This window comes from Mycteria americana, chromosome 4 (assembly GCF_035582795.1).
Source record: "Mycteria americana isolate JAX WOST 10 ecotype Jacksonville Zoo and Gardens chromosome 4, USCA_MyAme_1.0, whole genome shotgun sequence".
Lineage (NCBI taxonomy): Eukaryota > Metazoa > Chordata > Aves > Ciconiiformes > Ciconiidae > Mycteria > Mycteria americana.
In genome coordinates this window covers 10,071,453-10,092,792 of record NC_134368.1, presented here as the reverse complement: position 1 = coordinate 10,092,792, position 21,340 = coordinate 10,071,453, and the positions used below count along the sequence as shown (strand labels likewise).

Sequence of the window (21,340 nt, the reverse complement as noted above, 5' to 3'; positions counted from 1 at the left end):
GGACAAAAATCTCATGAAGTCAAATAACTTCAAGACAAAAAATTACAACTACAGCTGATTAAAATCTATGCAAAACCCTCAATACACACTATTGCTTCAAATGAAAAGGGTGGCAACTTAAAGTCTGTTAAGAAATGGCCACTGCTCATTCTAAATGATTCTGTCTATAAAAACAGAGTATCCTCACAAATGTAACCGCCTTAGTGTTTTGTTCTTTTTTTTTTTTTTTTTAAAGAATATAATTCACACATTATAGTAAATCTCTTTATCCCAGAAGGACAAGTCCTTAGAGGCTCTATGGTTAGCCAAATAACTCTCACCTTCTGCAATGTGGGGGAGTATATTTAGATAGTAAACCACAAGTAACTGAATGTATTAAGAATAAAAATAAGTTTTTCCACTTTGTCTTGTTATATTCTGTTTATTATCTAATGGAAGAATGCTGTGTAATTACATATTCAGCAAACCACTGCCTACAGAGAGAATGTTTCAGGCAGAAGACTAAAGAGTAAACCAGACCCTTGCAAGAGATTAAGATAAAACGCTGAATTATTACTACAAAATGGAGAAGAATGAGGAAACGTGAAGGAAGAAGCAATGAGTTGGCTAAGTTTTGTGTTCCATCTTCCATAAAACAGAAAGGGACACTTCAGTAGAACATCCAAAGACTGCAGCCCTCAAAAGGCCATTGCGTCAACCTCTGCACAATTAAATCTGCAACACCCTCGTAAAACATGCATTATATTGTGCAGTGAGGTAAAGACTGAGGGGGAAGAGGACATGGAAAGTCCAGATCAAAACAAAAAAATGAACAAACTATACTGGGGGTTGGTTTGTTAGTTTTTCAGATTTCTAATTGTTTTATACCAAGCCAGAGATTTAACTAAAACCTTCCGAATTCAATTTTGAGAGCAATTATGTTAAATGTATTTCTTCAAGTTATCTTTTCTTTTCTTCTATTACTAACCACTTACTTCTTTTCTTCCATTACTAAAAGGGGGTCAAATCTGGCAGTGTGAACAATTACATTTGCAGAAGACACTAAATTTGAATCTTCCTGCCACAACCAGGATTTATTTATTTTTCTTCAATGTGCTTAGATGGTAAAGCTATAAAAACAAGAGGACAAAAAAGGCTGAAGAAAATCACTGCTCTGCTTGCAGATGCCCTGAAAACTTTTCTGTGCTGACTGAGGCTCTTTGAAACCAAATACAAGGTTTGTGACAATAGGTTTGTTTCCTCCATTTCTTTCCATAAACTCATCTAAAGCAGCTCGTGGACAGCATGTTGAATATCACCACGCAGGACCCTCCCCTCCAAGAGGGAAAGCAAGCAGAAGACAATAAAAATCCATTTAAGTTTAGACAGAGATTCATAATGTAGATTATGGATTTTAAAACAAGATAAAAGCTCAAATTTGTATTTCAATTCAACCACTAAACTCCTGGTTACATTTCAATTCTTTTTTCTGGCTTTGGTTCCCTCATTAGCAAGTCTCCAGCAGATGAGAAATTTCTTTAAGATGCTTTTACATTTAAAAACAAATCTGTCTATCCAAATCAGCAATCTTCCTTTACACAAACACTATATGAGCAAGTATTTTAGAAATAAACTTAACACGGTATTTTAGTAACTAGGATACAACCCTTTTTTCAGAGTTAAGAGTTGAAGAGAAACAGATTCAATCATTCACAGATAGATCCAGTAAGATGCAAGTTCTGGAACACTTCCCAACCCTCGATCTTTCTTAAAAATGTGGAGAGCAGTTTCTTTCAGCTGCTTTACTGAACTTCTGAATTTACATTTAGATGACCTCTTAAATTGTCAGTTACTGGCTTATTATTGAAAGGTTCCATGTTTCGGAAATTTAAATTAGATAAAGCTTGATCAGAATGAATGAAACCTTCTTTTATACTGAGCATTAGAAAAAGACTTCTGCCTACATCCAACTTCTCTAACCTTCACCTACCCTCAAAAGTTTCAACTTTTGATGGGGTATCTGGGTATATAAGACAGCGTGGATACGAGATGCCACAGAAATCTGGAAAAGCATAACTGTAGAGCCATGAGGAAGTTTGGCATGGGAAACAGTTATTTCTGAAAAATTTCCATATGAATTTCACATAGGATAACAGAATGAAAGCTAAATCATCTCAGCGTACCTACAGATTTTCAGAATGCCATATCCATATGTATTCTGTTATCTGCATGTACAATGGTTTCACATACTTTCAAGATCAGAATCTGTATCAGGGCCTTACGCTTAGCACTCTCCTGCTCCCTTAGTAGGAGTAGGAAAGAGTTTTCCCAAAACACTTTCTTAACAGATATCCTCCTCTTGCTAGCTCACAAACATCCAAGGTAGCATGGGTAGATGTTCTGAATCCTAATTTTCTTGGTAGAAAACAGAAAAACCCAAGCCCAGATAATACTGCCAACAGGCAACCAGATTTACAGAACATTGTTTTCTGGTGAAGGCAGATACTTATCTCTACACTTTTTTGCAACAAGAACACTTCTGAAAGAAGCTGTCTAGGCTTAAACAGAACAAATGCTGATTTAGCATAAAGGGGCTCTGTTAGTTAACTAATAATTTGACATATTCCAAGTACTACATTGCCTTTGAGACTAGACCTTTAAAATGAATCCCCATACCTAAAAGCAGGCACAAGAGGTTTCCATCCAGGTTGTGTTGTTACATATACCTAGTAGGTTCTCCTCTTCTAGAGATGAAATGCAAGAAACACTATCAGTGGTTAATCAGCCTAGGGGCACGTGGGGGTAAAAAAACCAAAAAACCTAACCAGACAGACATTACCTTGATTTGGCAATGCTGAAGCATATTCCTGAAACATTCCTTATTTTCAGCAATAAAGATGTACAGAAAACCTGGGAAACTCCAACCAGAAACGCCCCAATCCCATACAAATATTAAAATAGGGCAGTCATTGCAGTAAGAAATCATCATGAAGCACATGATCAAAGTGCTATCCACAAGAACTAAGATCCCAATTTATTTTACTTCATCACAAGCATCCTCAACATACACTTGAGTTGACACTCATTTACCAAAACAAACAAAACAACAACAAAGAAACAACATCAAGCTTTTCTCGCATTAGTTGCTGCTATGAGGCCACAGATTCAACTCCCTTCTTCATACAAGTGCAGCAGGCCTTGTTTAACAATTGTCTGTGCAAGATCCAGTTTTCCCTCTTGCACTGGGCTTCCAAAGTAAAGCACGTTTATGAACTGTCTTTCTGAGAAAGGAATTAATTCCTTATTATCGACAACTTACACTTTTAGCTACTGCCCATTTTATGATGCACAAGAGAACAACTCCTGTAGGTACTTGGGGTATTTGCAAAAAGCGGAAATACAAATATTAGCCCAGTTGGACCTATTTATTTAGAATAGAAAGATAATGAAACATGGTAATAGGCAAACATAAAATCAGTGTCTGTGAACAAAGATCTCTTTTGGAGGCCATGAAGTTCATGTGCCCTACATGAATTCCACTCCAGAACAAGGAAACTTGTAAAGGAGGCTGATATCACTGTTCCAAGACAGATCAAAATATTTTGCTTTTGCTACATTGCCTAAGGGTTACTACAAAGCATCTTTCTTTCTTGACAAAAGGGGGCTTTAAGGCCCAGAAATGACATCTGGTACAGATCACTAAAGTTTCCCAAAAATCTGCCTGTAAATCCATCCAAGTAACATAACTCTGAACTGTAGATCTAACTCTCAGCTAAATACAAAAGTTAGACATGCATTATTTTGGTTAAGCAGAACACTGAGCAGAGCAACAGAAAGGCTTCACCATATCTTGCACAGAAAAGCAGTGAAAATAAGAAAAATTCCTTGCCACACCAAGCGGTAATGGTGTGGCAGGAGATGAAGAGGAGATGCTGAGATTACAGTATTCATTTAAATGATGATGCTACCAGCGCAATGACTGCGAGTAAGTCTGGTCAACTTAAAAACAATTAAACCAAAAAAGTGTCATTAACGTCTCAACTGTGTTATGGCACACAATCTGCTGTTGAGACGTAAAGGGAAGTTAGCTCTTCCAGAAGATGGCCTGCTCCCCACTTTATTTGATCTGTCATGTCCACCGTAGTGCCCAAAAGACCAAAATAAAATAAAAATGTCCTGGAATGCACAAACCAAAGATGAGTGTGAAACAATGCAACAGTTGCTGACATTCTTCCAATTTGAGTCAGATTACATCTGGTCAGCTCTTTTCCACAAAAAACTGGCTCAGTGTTCAGAAGCAGTCAAGAATCAATCAAATGCTAAGTATTATTTATAATGAAAAATAATGAAATTGAGAACAATATAGAAAATCATTAACATGCCACTGTCTGCATCCACAAGACATCTGTATCTTGAACGTCCTGTACTGTTCTGGTCCCTCATTCTCAAATAAAGAGACAGCAGAACCCAAAGGGCATCACAGTTCAGAAAAAGGATGATAACAAGAAGAAACATTATGGAATGGCTCCTCTATGTGGAACAATGCACTAGGACTCTTCAAGCTGAAATTAAAAATTGAGCAGGTTTGTGAGAAATCTATAAAACTATCAGTAATAGAGAAGTTTGTCCATGATCCCTACTTCTAGTATTATGAGACAATCAAGTGAAACAAGTAGGTGGCAAACTGAAAAGGAAAAAGAGCTGCTCTATTGCTCTATTACTTAATGACATGCATGCAAAAAGTTCACACTGGCTCAAAAAAAAAATGAGGCCTTCTTCCATGAATTTAGCCATCTACAGCTATTAAATACAAAGTCACCAGCTCTAGAAACCTCTGTGTCACAAAATGCTGGAGGCTGAATGTATTCAAAGAGAGCATCACTCCACCATTTGCCACATCTATACTCTCCATTATGCATCCTCCGTTGAACCTCACCCCCGAGCTGAGGTGCTGCATTAAACGGCTCCTTGATCCAACTTGGTAGAACTGTTCTTATATAGCATTTTTGTCATCACTTCAAGATATTATTTCATATTTGATTTGGATTCTTCCGCCAATGTGTTTATGAAGAGAGGGGAAAAAAATTATTTACATATTATGTATGGAGACGACAGTTTTACGCAGAAAGTGTACTTAATTCAGCCACTTTTACATACAAGAACAGGAAGTCTGGTATGGAGAGCCTTGAACAAATACTTAAGCTTTCTGTAAATAATTTTGTAGCCACTCTGAGAATACTCATAGCTTCTAATCTCCCCCCAAACCAGTATACTCTTGACGCTATATGCTTTTTGGTGCTTCGTAACATACAAGTAGTTCTTTAAGATACTTTTCCAATGAAGCATTAAGAACAAACAATTTAAAGTTCCAAAGTAACAATTACTGCTGCACATAGTGAGCTGCTTAGCACAAACAAGTTTTCAAGGTGTAGCTAAACGTAATCCTTTACTAACGGCTAACACAAAAGAGTAGCTCAGGAATCCTTCCAAAATGGGTAAGTTATTTCTCTTGTTCCGGAAGGGATCACCCCGAAGAGATTTTTAGGGTTACTCTTACTCCTTTGGGATTCTGATGACGACAGCCTGTGTTATCACTCACCTGAAGACAGGATCTGACACCTCAAGAACAGCCTATTAAAAAAGAAAAAGTAATTGAGTTCATTTTACCCTATAACTACAGATCCTGACTCCCATGGTAGTTTAGCTGCACATTTTATGACAAGTTCAGTAATCACACTTGACCAGGAATTCCTAATAACTGATGATGAAAATCAATCAAGCAAGTCCTCCTTCTGAAAAAGACACATTTAATTGACTTTATTTTTTCTCTTTACTTTTTTTGAAATTAAAACAAAACAAGTCACCTCAGGATCTGGCTGTAACAGCTATAACAGGATAATCAAACATTTGATGAGCACAGCTCTCCAATCTTACAGAGGGAACTTGTTGGTTTTTGCTCATCTCTACTGATTAGATGCAAGCATCAGAGCAACATCACTGCCTTCAGTGGTCCCCATCTTCCCGTATTTAGTTAGCACAGAAGCATAAAAAGCAGCAGATAATCCTCAGACTGCTTCTGTTCTACCCTTACTGAATTTCTAAATCTTTGCCATTTGCTGGGAAAGGCACTATATAATGGAGTTGGCCGGAACATTTTTTCTCTGTGAAGATTAAATGGCAACATAAACACATGACAAGGGCTAGTGGAATTTCTCCAGTAACTTGCAATTGCCCCCATATAGCTGCTGCAAAGTCATTATAGACTGTACCGAGCAGAAAGAGTAACAAACTGCCAAGTTTCTGGTATAACACTAAAAGAAGGCTACAAGAAAACTGTATAGGAAGCTATGTGGAAGGTACAGCTTTTGGATCATGTACATCTTACACAGCTGGAATCCCTAAACTAGCAAGTATAGCAGTGTGTGGACTTCCAGGTTTGTTCTGGACACAGCGTTGCTGCTTTTCTGAGCTACTGCACCCGTGCTAGGAAGTCATGCCAGGAAGCCATGCCAAAAGGGCAAACTGCCACTTGTAGGCCCATACCGGCTTATGCAGAACAAGCTCAAATGTGCCAGTATCACATACAGAGCTGTTCTTAGGGTTAGAGAGCACAGACCTACTTTGGGACCACCAGCATGAGAGCTGCAGATATATGTACTCTATTTTCCATACAGACACGCTGGATTGCCCTAGGGATTGGACTTGGATTACTTCATATTAGTATATGAAGTGAACCTCTGCCATTCTCCTCCAAACAGGATTGTTTCACTTCTAACAAAAGCATTGAGTGAGAAAAAATCAAGGAAGGTCCTCATTCCTAACTGGTAGCATTGCAAGAACTGACAAAAACAATGACTCAAAAAGCAGCCACCACAAAATCTAGTACTGAAGCATACTGCCACTCTCATGAGCACCACTATCAAGTGGGCAACTATGGGATTCCATGGGTTTGACGTCAATCCAAACATTTAACATGTGATACCTACCACCAATAACACAGAACATTTGGAGGTGGTGCCAGACCACTATCAGTGTAGTGCCTTGGCATAAAAGTTGCTAAAACAGGCCTTATCAGAAGAGGCCTGGATTTTAAAGTAAACTCCTCAGGTGGAGAGGTACCAGGGGTGGGGGGGGAAGAAGGGTGAAAGGCGGGAGGGAGGAAAGAGCCATGGCTTGTCTCACTTCCTCTCCTTTACCTTGGGAACATGAAAGCAGTACAGCTGTTTCTCAGAGGCCTGGAAAAGGTGGTAGTTATCAACAGAAACCTAACTCATGTCAGAGCTGGGCAGATCATGTTATTCCCAATTGAAAACTGACTTGCAGATAAAGTTTTAAACAGCCTTCCTTTATGTTAACAAAAAATGCCCAAACAACAAGAAAACCCAACAACAGAGCACTGGAACATTTGTTAAACGATATCCCTCTCACCTCAGCAAGACAGTAATCTGCTATGTCCATCAAACAGAGATATAATTACCTTACACAAAAGGCAGTATTTGAACCATAGTGATTTTTGCTAAATCAAAAAGAGTAAGAGCTTGGACAAATTGAGAGAGAAAACAGCCCAGAAATAAAACCAGACAAACAGGTTTTACATTAACTTGTAACCTACAATAAACAGATATCTAAGTGCAAAATTAATCAGCTTTTACTCTGAGGATATTTCTCTAACTTCCACTTTGCAGCCACAATCAGCTACATAAAACCACAGTATGATGCACTAACATTAAGGCTTTGGATGTTGGCGATGAAATAACAGCTACAGCAGGGACCTGAAACCAAAGAACACTGATATTAAGACATTACAGTTATGATCACAGGGAACACATGTATATCACTAGTCTACATGTGGACAAACATTTGAAAAATCTCCTTCAGCATGTTCCCTAGTATTATGCTTTTCTTCCTTTATTTTAAATCTGCACAGTTGCAAACCCTCCCTGTTAGAGAAAGAAAAGCCCCAGACGTTTTACTGAAGTCAAGGAGCTATATGATAAAACAACATCTTGTGACCTTCAAATGCTTCTCCTTTTGCCCTTTGTGCTTTAAAGTGCACTATGCAAGAAAAAAGAGCCAGAAGCATGACCCTGTGTTTCAAGTGCTCTGAAAAGAATAGGGTTATAACATTGCAAAGTCTGAGATCAAGCAGGTGGTTGTCTTGATTTGGTAGTTTGGTAGCTCACTGGTTTGGCACAGGAGCAAATAACCCTATCACTCTCCAGCCATCAACTCCTAAGCACTCTGGGAAACAGTGTTGACATGGTTTTCTCCTAACAATTACTGGCGAGAAGACAACTCAGAGAAGCCAGACCAACGCTTCTTTTAATCTTAAACGAACTGCTCACCAGGAAAAATTAAAGGCCACCCTTAATCGACAACCAATGTGAAAGGCCTCAGAATAAACTGTGTAGATGGGCATATTAAATATTGTCTCTTCTAAATAAAAAAAAAAAAAAAAAAAAAAAAAAAAAAGAGCCACACAAATATGCTAGCGTTGTTGATGCTAATAAAAATACCACCTTTTAGTCCAATTTATCCTCATTAACAATGAACAGGACAAAGAATTACTCCAACTATTGGCTGTGACCATACTTTTTACCTCTGAGTAGTGATTCAGAAAAGTCTGGTTAGTGTTAAAACATTCTCCTTAACAAAATTTAAGAAAACAAATTCTTTAATAAAATTCCTGAAAACATAATTGATCATTCTAGGATGAATAGTATATTCAAATCATAAATAAATGATAAATATTTCTGATACTTAGAAGAATGTTTACACAGTTCTGTAAACTCATTCCTTAAGTAGTTTTAATGAACATAAGGGACATAAGGGTAAATAAAATCAGTAATACAGCAGCTATGTGTGTGGTTCTTCTCTGCATGTGTGACTTCGGGAGAAAGTAAGAATCAACATTAACTAGTAAACCTGCAGTTGACAGAAAACTATAACATACATTTTGCATTTAAGGTGTGTTAGTCCAAGAACCAGGATCTGTTCACTAGCCAAAGCATTCATTAACATTTACCATCATTATACAACACTAGTCTGAATTATTCATTGAGAAACTTAATATACATAGAAGTATCCCTGCTACATAGGTTTCCTCCTCTGAGATAAAATGATTGCAAACCGCATTCCTTTAAATGGAGTCTAGCAACAAAAACTAAATAAAGGGGGGAAAGGGCTCTCAGCAGCATTCTTATTTACAACTTGGTAAAGCAAATTAAAAAAAAGTGACATTTCAATTTCTGCCCATGTTTAAAAGAAGCAAAAACCAGATAAGCTTGAGCACAAAAGTTAATGACATTTAATACAAGTATCTAGACCTTTTCAACAAATACAATTCACCAGGTTACAGCAAGCAAAACCAGCTCTTTCCAGATGACAAATAAGGGTAGGGACTACATTCCAACTGCCAAAATCTGAAGGTAAAGAGCCTAGCTTATCAGCCAACTGAAAGCCGAGTACATTCTTCTTTAATTCAGAACCAGGAATAAATAGTTTTGGTTTTTTTTTTCTGAAACATCTGGTTATTAGGAAGCCAGAATACCTCATGCTCCAACAGTTAAAGGCCGTCTCTAAATTTAGAGGCCTCCCCAGCTCCCTTGCCCAGGTGCACATCCTGACTAGGTCTTGGCTGCATGTCTGGATGAAGTTTCTGTTTCATACATCCCATACTACCACACACCCTGATTTGCTCTGGAGACTTATTTTACTTACATGGAAATAGAATTTACGGGGTACTCCTAGCCTAGGCAAGAAACATGGACCAGAACTAGAGTGCATCTGCCCTTTGTTGAGACAAAGATAGAGTATCACAGGAAGTGACCTGTTTGTGGGAAACCCCTATTGAAATACCTGAAATGAAGATTAGCATGTGAACAAATGAAATCTCAGTATGATTAACAAACCTAAAAAAAAAAGAAAGAATGTAAAAAAAGTACTACCTTCTTTTCAGTGGGGCTTGAAGTGTTTGATACTAACGCTGCTTCAACAAGACCCTGCTCAAGTAAGGAGTCATATTTTATGCTTCTTTTTCTGTTTCTCCTCTCCTTGTTTGCTGGTTTTTGTTCATTTTCCTCTGACTGAGACACATCTGCACCATTGTCTCCACAAATGGAAGATTCAAAAAGAGGCTTTCCATTCATGTAGGTTTTAGTGATTTTCAGCTTAATTTCTGGAGAGCCATTCTTGATAGGAGTAGTGTTGGGTGGTGTTCCAACTCCCTTTATTTCCTGGGGTTCAAAGCGCAGCTTGGCATCTTGGGCCCCAGACTCGCCATTAAACACACGAGAGGTTAGATCTTTCAATTTATCAGCTGGAATAAATGGAAGAGCCTCATGGCCATTATATTTTTGCATGACACCTTCTTGTAGAGTGGCAGAAAGTTGTGCTTTGCCCAAGTAGACAGAACACTCACGATTCACTTCACAATTCTGAGTTTTCCCATTGGTATTTCCAAGGATCTCTGGTACCTGCTTCATTTTGATGTAGTTAATTTTTCGAGTTAACAGTTGAGAACTTCTTTTGATGCTAAAGTCCATTCAGCCCAGATGTTTCCAGTCTTACACTGCTATATTAAGACAAAAACACAGAGAATATTTTTTAATAATACAGAAATGTCAAAAGCTACCAAGTATTCAGATAGATATGTCCCCACTAATATAACACTCAATGTACTTCATTCAAGTTTTACTAAAAAAAGTGTTGCTTACAATCTTCATAACCAAAATACTTCAATATCTGTTAATATACCAAGAAAGTTAAAAGTCCAAGAAAAATAGATTGATGAATCATCAATTTTATTAAAACAAAAGCAGAGAGCAAAACCACAGCTTTCATTTTAACAATCTGTTAACAATCTACAGCATGAGTGTTACCCACGCTAATTACTCAAAGGTATTGCACTGTTTAAAACAAGTAAGAGTTAGACCTAAGATAATATCATTAATAACAATGTAAAACAGATGAGTTTATTTCTAAGAGGTCGTGCCAGTGTAAAAACCCCACAGGCTGTGTTACTGTAGCACCTACACCATGGACAGCAGCATCACGAGCTTCTCTTCCTCACTCTACACTCTTCCATCAAAACACACCTCCTGAGGAAACAACACAGCTCAGTCTTCAGATGTATCCCAAAGCGTTCTGGCTATGAGAATGAATAAAAGGTGAGCATTTTGTATCACGAACACCAGCCCACTGGGAAACAGCTGATCCTTCAGGCCAATGGCCACACTGTGCAAAATTTAAGTGGTCAAAGCAACTGCTGGAGTTTCAGCTTTTTAGTAACAAAGACATCATCATCTAACACTCATTTTTCATACAGAAATTTGAAAACATCCAACAAGCTAAAACTGCACTATTATCTGCCCTAGACAGGTTTTCTGAGGGTTCTAAAAACTAACCCTGCCCATTTCAACATTATACTATCACAGCAAACAAATGAATCTGGCAGAATGACTCCCTTTGTGCTCCTAGACCAGGCAAGATGATAATTTTCATTTTTAAAATTCATATGCATAGACTCTTCATATTACCAGGTCCAGTGTATACATGATATAGAGAAATACACCATCATAAATAGTATGAAAGCTCAGCACAATAATCATCATATCCATGCTCAAGGTAACCAATTTCATATTTGATTAAGTCCAAGAACTGTCACATCGAATCAAAAATTCATCAAATCTAGTCTCTCATGCTTCCAAAAATGTGCAGTAAAAACCATGATGAATAACTATTGAATTGTCAGTTGCTATGGAAGAAATCTCTTCTGAATCTCACCACCTTGTTTATTAATGTACACAGTTATAATGCTTACAACTGGCATATTCCTGAAACATGTATATTTGCTACCTCTATATCAGGAGTAGCAATGTACAAATGCTTTTAACTGAGCATTACCCTAGCCTGGCAAAGCTTCTTAAGGGTGTCAAGCCTGAACTCAAAGCAAGCGGCCAACATGAAATCTTTTCATGCACAAAGATACACCAAAAAAAAAAAACCAACCCTAAAAATCCTAACTCCGTCACTCCTCAGCAAATGCTCCCACCTCCCTAACATGCTGCTCTAAGGTACCTACAAGATAAAAGGGCATCTCTCCATACAAGCTATATAGACTTATTTCAGAGATGAAAACCGTTCTCCAGGGACAAACAGCAGCCCAAAAAAGCTGGCATTAAACAAGGTAAGAAGTATACCTGAACTTCAAGTGAATCTGGGACAGGAAGGGTTCTAATCTTTCTTTAGCCAGATGAAGTCTGAATTACCAATAAAATCTCTGATAAAATAAGTGCAAACTAGCCAACTGTATTAACCCTTTTGAAGAGGGGTCAGAGGTAAAAGGAAACTCAAAACTCCACCAGAACAGAACAAAGAACTCACTAAATTGAAAGAGAACTCATGTACTTTCACAAGATCTTCTCTGAAAACATGGACATGAGACAGACTCTCAACCCAATTAATAATATGACAATGTTTCAAGCTGTGATTCAGCAGATTTAACTGAAATCATATTTATTTCACGAAACAACTGATGACAAATTCTATAAATCTCTAGGCAAAAAGCAAACCCGCCACGGAACATGTGACGCTTATGGTTACAGAGATTACAGCAAAATTCCTTAAAAAAAAAAACCCAAAACACTGAATTGTTGCAAAATCTGTACTTCGTTCCCACAGATTCTTAATAGAGTAAAACAGAATGCAAAACAAAGATTTGACTTGGGCATCAAAATTCCCCTCTATCTAAAAAATAAGCCTACAAGTGAGCAGCTTTTCTGTGGCTGCAGACGCCATCCAGTGGTTGCCTGAACTAGCCAGAGCAGCAAACACTGCAGCTCCCCACTTCCCTGCCTGACAGACTGCTGGTAATCACAGCTTCTCACAAGAGGACCAGCACCAAAAATGCCTTGTTTGACTTCCTCCTGTCCATTAACTACACGGTTAACTTGAAAAACATTTTTTAATATGGCTCCATTAGCTGCTTACCAGAGTCTGGATTTCTGGATTGAGACATCTGCATTTTGTAACTCTATTTGTTTTAATCCATAATTCTACTAGTATTTTTTTGTCCTGCTTAATAATAACTCTTACTCTCATCACTTATTTCTTTAAGCTAGAAAGCCATCAAGCTTGAGGCAGACCAGGACAACTCAAAAAAAGCAACAAATAACCAAATTAGACTACGTTACTGGTGTACTCAATCTCAAAACACTGGATGCATTAAAAAAGTGATAGCTTAAGAGTTCCAAAACATAAAAATCATCATAGAGTCACAGAACAACTTAGGCTGGAAGGGACTTCCTGAGATCATCTATTCCAATCCCCTGCTTAAATCAGGGCCAACGCAGATCAAGCTGCTCAGGGCCTTGTCTGGACAATGACCAGTAAATAACTAAGTGAAAAGACATGGCTTAAAGAAATCAAGTTACTCTCTTGCTAGCTAATAAACTCAAGGGTAGTAATCCCATATAACAAAAATACAAAGGCCAGTAAGACCATGCAGGGACAGACCCTGAACTTTTAGGGGTTACCATGATTTGCGTAATACATCTGAAGATACACAGCATGCAGATTTTAGAACTTCAGTGAATGAAGGTTCAGTTAATGATTCTCACTAATACAGGTCACTAAAAACAGCTGAAAGCACTGAAAAAGGCCCCTCAAATCGCTGGAGCCTAGACAGACAACAAATCCAGGAATATAACTGGTAAAAGGAGGTCAATGTACCCAGGCCAATAGTGATTGGGAAGATGAAGACAAAGGCAGTTAATTTCAGACAGTAAGATTATCAGAACCAGTAGATACAGTTACAGAATATGGAAAACAGACCATGCTTGTACAAAGATTTAATGGAGCCAGGTGAGAAGAGGCTTAAAGTAAGAGGCAGAATAATGGACAAAGATAATAGATGTGAGTACCTATAAGCAAATATAGTCCCACCGGGGAGATGAGACTTGTAGAGAGCAACTTGCAGGTTAGTCACCATCTCTAGGATAACCAATGGAAGGAAATTGTCCATAGGCATCTCAGTCCCTCTCGTAAAAAATAAGCTATGTTGTGGGGTCCAGTTAAATGGAAGAAGCTAGCAAATCTACACATGGGAATAACAAAGGGTTTCAAGAAAGAAGGGCAAAATTGAAGCTAGTTAAATTTTGCACAACCGTTGCTATCTAAAATTCATGGTAGCACAATACAATAAGCAAGAAAAAGGACGAGGCTCTCTGTGAGAAGAGGACAACAGAGCAGAAAAGAAGAAAAGGGGTGAGGAAAGAAAATTATCAGCAACAGATAACCAAGCATTACTGCGAGCTTAGAATTAGTGCAAGGAGATCTAGAAGACAGGACATGAAAGAATGAAGCGAGATAGATCACAGACAAGATCTGGTTGATCAGAGTTGTAGAGTAAGGTCCTGAAGCAGCTGAGCATACGATTAGATTTGGTAGTTAAATTAAGTGCACTCATGCTGGACCACCATATCACACAGAAGCAAAAGCAATCCCTTATCTTTTTCTAGATTACTCTCTATCTATATAAAAGGAAACTGGGGGGAGGGTAGGGAAAGGAAGGGGACAAAAGCACCACACACTAGTAGCAGCTAATGAGCTTAAGCTAGTAACGTCCCATATTGACTGTCTGGTGACCCAACAAGTACCATTTCCACTAACAAAGAGGAAAAAACATGATAGCCAAGGAGTCTGCTGAATAAACATGACATTTTGGCTTGTGAACAAATAGCTTTCAGTAAGCAAAAGAAGATATGACTTATCAGAGAAAGGTCTCTAGATATTCTAACCAGACAATGACAATCGGACAATCCTTGCAATGGCTTTGTACACATTTTCATACTAAAAAAACAGGTTCTACATAAGGCAAATTATTTTGCAGACATTTTAAATAATGTTATTAATTACTTGAAGGTCCATCATCTGACAGGAGTCATGAGCCAAATACAGTTAGTCTGCATGTCAGATTCCTCCTTCACTGTCCAGGCCACTATCATTTATGTGATATTTATTATTCATTTCTTCCACATCTGCTGCAATTTCAGAGATGCATTTCTTGTGTGTCACAAATAATGGAGTAGTCCATTCCTTCCAATTCTGCCAAAGGGAGTGAACACAGTAAGTAATCAACAACAGGCATCACTATTAAAGACCCCTTTTGTTTTGTCTAAGGGTTTTCTTAAAGCCATTTCTCAGGTGAATTACTCAGGGTGGGGGGGAAGACAACACACCTAAATACAAAGTCACAGTAAGAGAACTTTATCCACAAAAGCTATTTTTATTACCTACAAATCAGGCTTTCAGCTGGCACTGAAAAAGCTAATAGATGACTGCTGCTTTTTTCTGTAAAGATAGCTTTCTGATAAGTCTTCTCCATTCTCTCATCAATTTTAAGACCAAAGGTTATTCCTATTTTCAGATCAGAATGAGACAAAATACTTAGAGATTAGTAAAGTTACAACACATTCTTGCTAATCCATTTGAAAACTTGGTGTGCTTGTTCACATTATCTTATATAAAAACCCTAAAATATCAAGTAGGAGTAGAGACATATTTACTATCATGCAGTACATTGTGACTGTTCTTCACTATATTACAATAATAAAAAATTACTACAGGACCTAAACAGAATTTACTTTTAGAAGAAAATGCATAACTAAAAACTGCATTGTGGGTTTGCCAAAAATTGTTACAAACCAGCTCTATCCAGCAAATTCAAAAGCATTATCTCTCATGAAGAAAACCACTACTTTAGTAGCTGACAGAGAACTGGAAATAATTATACCAAAACTTTCTAACAATTTACCACTAGTCTTAGAACTTAGAAAAGACTTAGGAAAGAAAAAAATAAGGAAACTTTAGTCCAAAGGAGCCAGTTTTAAGTTTAAAAGCACCTGAAGCAAAGACTTCGTTACTCTTGCAGTAGATATACAATGATTTCAGTTAACCAGTCAGCTGGCAAGACTGACCTACAAAGTATTTTAAAATGAGTACATGAAAATTTCCTTAAACTTATAGTACATAACAATGCTTATATAGAGACGTAATATACATTTGCACAAAAAGATCAAGCATATTTTGAAAATTGTGTGAAAAAGGTTAGTGTACTTGTAAGTTGCACTTACTTATTTGCCACCAAATATTTTTGAAAAAAATTAGTATTGATCTTTTCTAATTTGTTTTGGGTTTGCTTCCCCCCCACCCCTCCCCATGGATAAAATTTCAGAACTTAATTGTTACAGTCTGTTTTCATCAACCAAAACAAGTATTTATTGCCTTCTCATGAAGGCAACACCAGCTTGTACAGTTAAGAACTGCAGAATGGCAAGCAAAGAATTTCTTCGCTTTAAATGTTACTTGCTACTGCAGAAAGCAAGCTTACAAAACTGATGGACTTGACTTTTTGTTCCTCCTCAGGAAAAGCTTTTGCAACCAACCCTTGCTGCTGAGGATAAAGCTAGAAGATTCTGTAACAGGACTCCTCCCCATTAATTCATTTTCTTCAAAATCAGAAGAAATATTCTTTCTCCACCGCCACAGAAATTGAATTTTGTCAGTTTCACTCCTGCTGCTGAAGGTGGGTGGTGAAGGAAGGAGATAGATTTGAGTAAATTCAAATTCTTGTAAAACATTGTATTTCTGTCTGAAGAGAGAATACAAATACTAGTGCAGTGGGAACCACAAATCAAATAGAAAAGAATTGCTTCTTCTCTGCAGATAAGCAGAGAGGAACACTGGTGCCTAAAACAGTAGGAACTACTGGATTTACCACTAATATTTAATAAACACTATAAGACAGTCCTCAACAGTTGCTTAACAAATGGCTAAAAGTAAAAAAAAAAAAAAAAAAAAAAAAAGTTATGTTTTCAAATGCAAACTTGAGACTTCTCTGTCTCCTGGAGAGTTCCAAATGGTTTAGCTGAAGGGAATGGCCCCCCTCTAGCAAAAGAGGTCTTGACAATTCAATACAGCCAGAATACTCAGCCAGTCTAGGCCTTTACTCACCAGTGAAATTGTATCTGTCTCTGTCTCTCAGGTGGGCAAGAGCTGTGCATCTGGCTTCTACTTAGCTTGGGATAAAGAACCATATGCACTCTCAAATAGCTCAGCACTTAGGTGCAGAGTTTCTTCCTTATTTACACTGCTTTTTCACGTGGTCCAAGCCTACTTTAATTTCCCACCCCTTCTTTAATCCCACCGCTTTTTCTTTTCAGCATCCTACCTCTCCACTCCTTGCACCATACCTTCAGGACCTGGATCCTCTGGTTCTACATAATACTCACTGCAGTAGATAAACGCGCTATAATTTGTTTGTTTCCTCTTCACTGTGGCCAGTGATTCTGCCCTTATTCCCATATGTAGTCATGACAGCATAGCAATTGCCTGAAGCTTCACTGCGAGTACCACGAAAATTTCTGATCGTGCAAATGCTGAGAAGGGAAGATCAAATCTGGGACAACACCACAAAATAAGTTACCAATATAAGTAATGAATCAAATGGTAGTATTAACAAAACATTACCTGCTACACCTCTACAGAAGTAAACAATGTTGCCCAGAACAGACCAGACAGCAACTAATTTTAACAGAGGATACATTTTGCCTAGACCCTTAAAACTCTGCTATCTTTGTCCATCACAGCATTAGTTTTAATGTTTTTTAACCTGTTCACCCAAGTGGGTGGATTTAGATGCCAGAAGCACACTTGATGTATTTGAATAATTCTAAAAAGCAGCGTTGTGACAGTGGTGATATATGAGGCCTTGTCAATAGTATGAAATCCTAGCTACATGTAGAAAGCCTAGCTACATAGGAGAGTATCATCATCTTTATCATAGAACAGTATTTGGCCATGTCTTCTGTTCATAAAACCAGCAACATGTTGCACTGATAATGCACCTCTCTAATGTGAACAGGTAACATGTAAAAATATATATGATTTCTTTCATCCAGTACATTCAACTTCACGTCCCATGACATTATGTAAAGAACTGGAAGGTAAAGTTCAGAGGTAGTTAATACTGACTCAACGGCACTATGGAATTTTACTTATAGACTTGCACCTTTCAACTGTATATATCTATATTTTATCAATGTAACTATGTCTATAATGTAATCCCGGCCATACTGTGCTAATTCTAGTCTACTTTACATAGAGACTGTAACTATATACATGTGATTATGTTAATTATTCTACCAATGTACTACCTCGAAGCAAAACACACACAACTGGCAGATGTATGCCAGGAACACTCAAACAAGGCCCGCGCTCACAAGTGACTTGGAACACTAGATCCTCTCGAAACAAATCCAAATACTTGCTAATAAGTGCCCTTTCTGGTTCTGACATTATTTGAAGTATCTCCCTGTGCTGAGGTTTTAACATGCTCTTGCCAAAATGCATTTCACAGTGTTCTTAATTCTGTTTCTATTTCTTCGCTATGTCTACATCAAGAATCTCTTCTAGAGAGAGACTAGAATGACTGTTACAGGTAAAAGGTGTGGAATTTGAGGCAATTTTTATGTTTCTGCAGATACAGTGCAGCTTACCCTTTTAACGTGGAGACAGAAAGATAAAACACTTTCCTGTCCTACAAACCAAATCCATCTTACTCACTTTCCAAAACTTTTGTGTTGGTTTCCAATGGGTATCTCTTGTCATTTTTACTGTCCTTTCCATCAGCATAGCACTAATTCTGTGGATTACTTCACTGCCTTATCAAATTTAGTTCTTTAGACAAATTCTGTTGTACCTACTTCTTATGGGAAAAGCTAAAAAGTTTTGACTGTAGAAGTCGTGTCAAGCAATTGTAGTTGCTATCCTTACTTGCAGAGTTTCTGAGACTCAACTATTACTACCACTTTTAAGCCAAGCATTCACTGGATGAATAGGTATTGTACATGCAGTTTCTACTACACATTTTAAGCCTACTACTTGTTTTTTGCACTATTGCTGAATTTCAGTCATGTTCCACATTTCATCACAGCATTGGTTTCCAGTCTGTTCAGGAGTGCTACTATAAAACAGCTTCTGATGGTCTGCATTTTGCATCCACAAAAAAATCACAACATTAATTTCATTCTGAAGTATTTGATTGAAAGTTCTTGGCAACTACTGCATATAGCGCAATGATCCATATTCATATCTTTTATCCTACACTGCTCTCCAGGGTTCATACTTTGGCTTAAATCCCTCTGGCTTTATTATCAGACTAGAATCTGGGCATTCTTTACTACAGAGATAACTCCCCAATTTAGATGTTTCTGAGTGCCATTGTAGTAAGGTTCTTTGCTCCGATGGCATCCCACCAAGGCTGGCATGTTCAACAATTGATTTATCTGATACACGATCTTGGGAACCTCAGCTCCACAGACTAACCCATGCCACACCAGGAACATTTACACTTCAACATATTATAACAAATAAACAAATGAAATGGGTCCCAAACATTATGACAGGAGGCTGCATTACTGCATCTCCTTCCTAATGCTTATCAGTAGCTTTTCAAAATATTTCAAATGGCGTTTAGATCACATTTCTAATAAAATCTTCCCTAACCTCAGCCTTCTTTCTTGAAAATATTTTGGTCACAAAATATTTCATCTTCTGCTCCTTGGTGTATCTCTTATTTAGTAAGGAAGAACTCGGAGAACAACAGGACAACATTCACTTTTTATCATGTTTTTGACCATGGCAAAGAAAACGTGGAATTCTGATGTTAGCCCTCAAGGCCAAATATGTTTAAAGATTATTATTATTTTAAAACACAAATTTTTTAATTTGTTACGTGTTACGTTTGTTTTAGCACAGATGTGAGATGTCAGTATTTTAGTATTTTGATATGAGGTAGAGGCCAGAAGAGGTTTCACAAAGACAGTTAAATGGCCATCTCTGTCAGTCAACAGAAAAAGACCACGCTGTGCTTCTCCAAAGAGCCACACAGAAAACTGACAGTATCCTTCACAGATAGAAGAAAAATGTTAAAGCTTCTATGAAAGTCTATTTCAATAGCACATCATGCTATAGTTTTCCAGTCATTTGTCACATATGTATCCTTACCCCAAATATGGATGAATACAAAATAGCTCGAATTTGTGGTGGAGAGCTGAATACCAAAGTTCAAAACAAGATCCAGTTGCTATCTTGCACTAAGATAAAAATAGGACAAGTTAAAAGGATGGGGACAAAACTAGAAACTGAACCATCACCTGTTGAGTAGCCCTTGCAATTTAACACATGCTTTAAGTCACTTATATATTTTATTAGTTTCAAATTATGTCAAATATGGAACCTACATCAATGGTGCCCCAGGGCAAAGTAGTTTTGCCCAACATAAGAATACTCTGAAGTACGTATGGGCTAGCGCTTCACTCTTCCATACTTAGTCAATTTAATTTGATTGCTATGAATCGTTCAAAAAGATTTTCAAACATCTTTCCACATGTAGCTCATCACATTTTACTATCAGAACAATTTCCACGTAATGGTATTATTTCTTAACATTAGCAAGAAGGACAGTAGAAACCTTGCTTTTGTTTCAACCATGATTAACAGGTATTTCTTTGTTGCACACCAAAAGTGTTTTAAAAAATTCAGTTTGTGGTATCATCTATTACATGCTTTGGACAGAAGCAGCTTTTCAAATGTACCAGAGAGTCAATAGCTTATCTGGTGCTAAAGTTTAAGAGTTGCTTGCGAGCAAAGTAATGCATGATGGACTATGCATTAACCTATCATCACCATACACAAGGTATTAGTACATATGATCTGTCCTCCAGGAATCTTGCATATTTTTGTAGCTTGCTATTCACCAGAAGGGCAGCAGAAGACAGTAAGGTCTAAGTTTCCCTTATAACACATTCCAAAAACTTCCCTTCCTGCTGATGCTAGAAAACGTAAAATAACTGTGCTGGACACTATCAACTTGATAAAAACATTAAAAATAGCACTTGACATTTCACTTTTGTAATTTCTGTCAGTGTAAACTGAAAGGAAAAAAGTAAATATATTTATACAGCTGTCTTATTACCTCCAATGACTGCAGGTCATAGAGAAGCTGATTTGAAGGTGCAGTGAAGGCTGAATTTAGGTAGTTTCTCTCTTTTCCTTCAAAAATGTTCTCAGAACCAGAGCCTTCCAAGTAACCATTAATTTTATAAAATAGCTGACCCATTCAACCAGCTACATGAATTTACAAGCTGCAGGGTGACTACTGGTACGTCAACAAGGCTCTCCTCACCCACCCCCTTTCTCCCAAGTCCTCCACAATTATGCACCAAAGCAAATTCAGACTCCCATGCCAAGCTCTGATGGGAAATTATTTTCTCTCTCCACTTTACCGCCTGACCGCTTA

The 21,340-nt window shown here is 37.6% G+C and overlaps 1 protein-coding gene across 2 annotated transcripts in view; it reads right to left on the bottom strand.

Annotated features, from left to right (window-relative positions):
• NSD2 (nuclear receptor binding SET domain protein 2) overlaps positions 1–21,340 on the bottom strand; it is a 79,172-nt gene that overhangs the window by 53,863 nt on the left and 3,969 nt on the right. For both annotated transcript variants that reach the window (XM_075499604.1, XM_075499603.1), the window contains exon 2: positions 9,927–10,552. In XM_075499604.1, coding sequence (XP_075355719.1) covers positions 9,927–10,523 — 597 coding nt within the window. In that variant the 5' untranslated portion in view covers positions 10,524–10,552. The remainder of the gene's footprint in view (positions 1–9,926; positions 10,553–21,340) is intronic.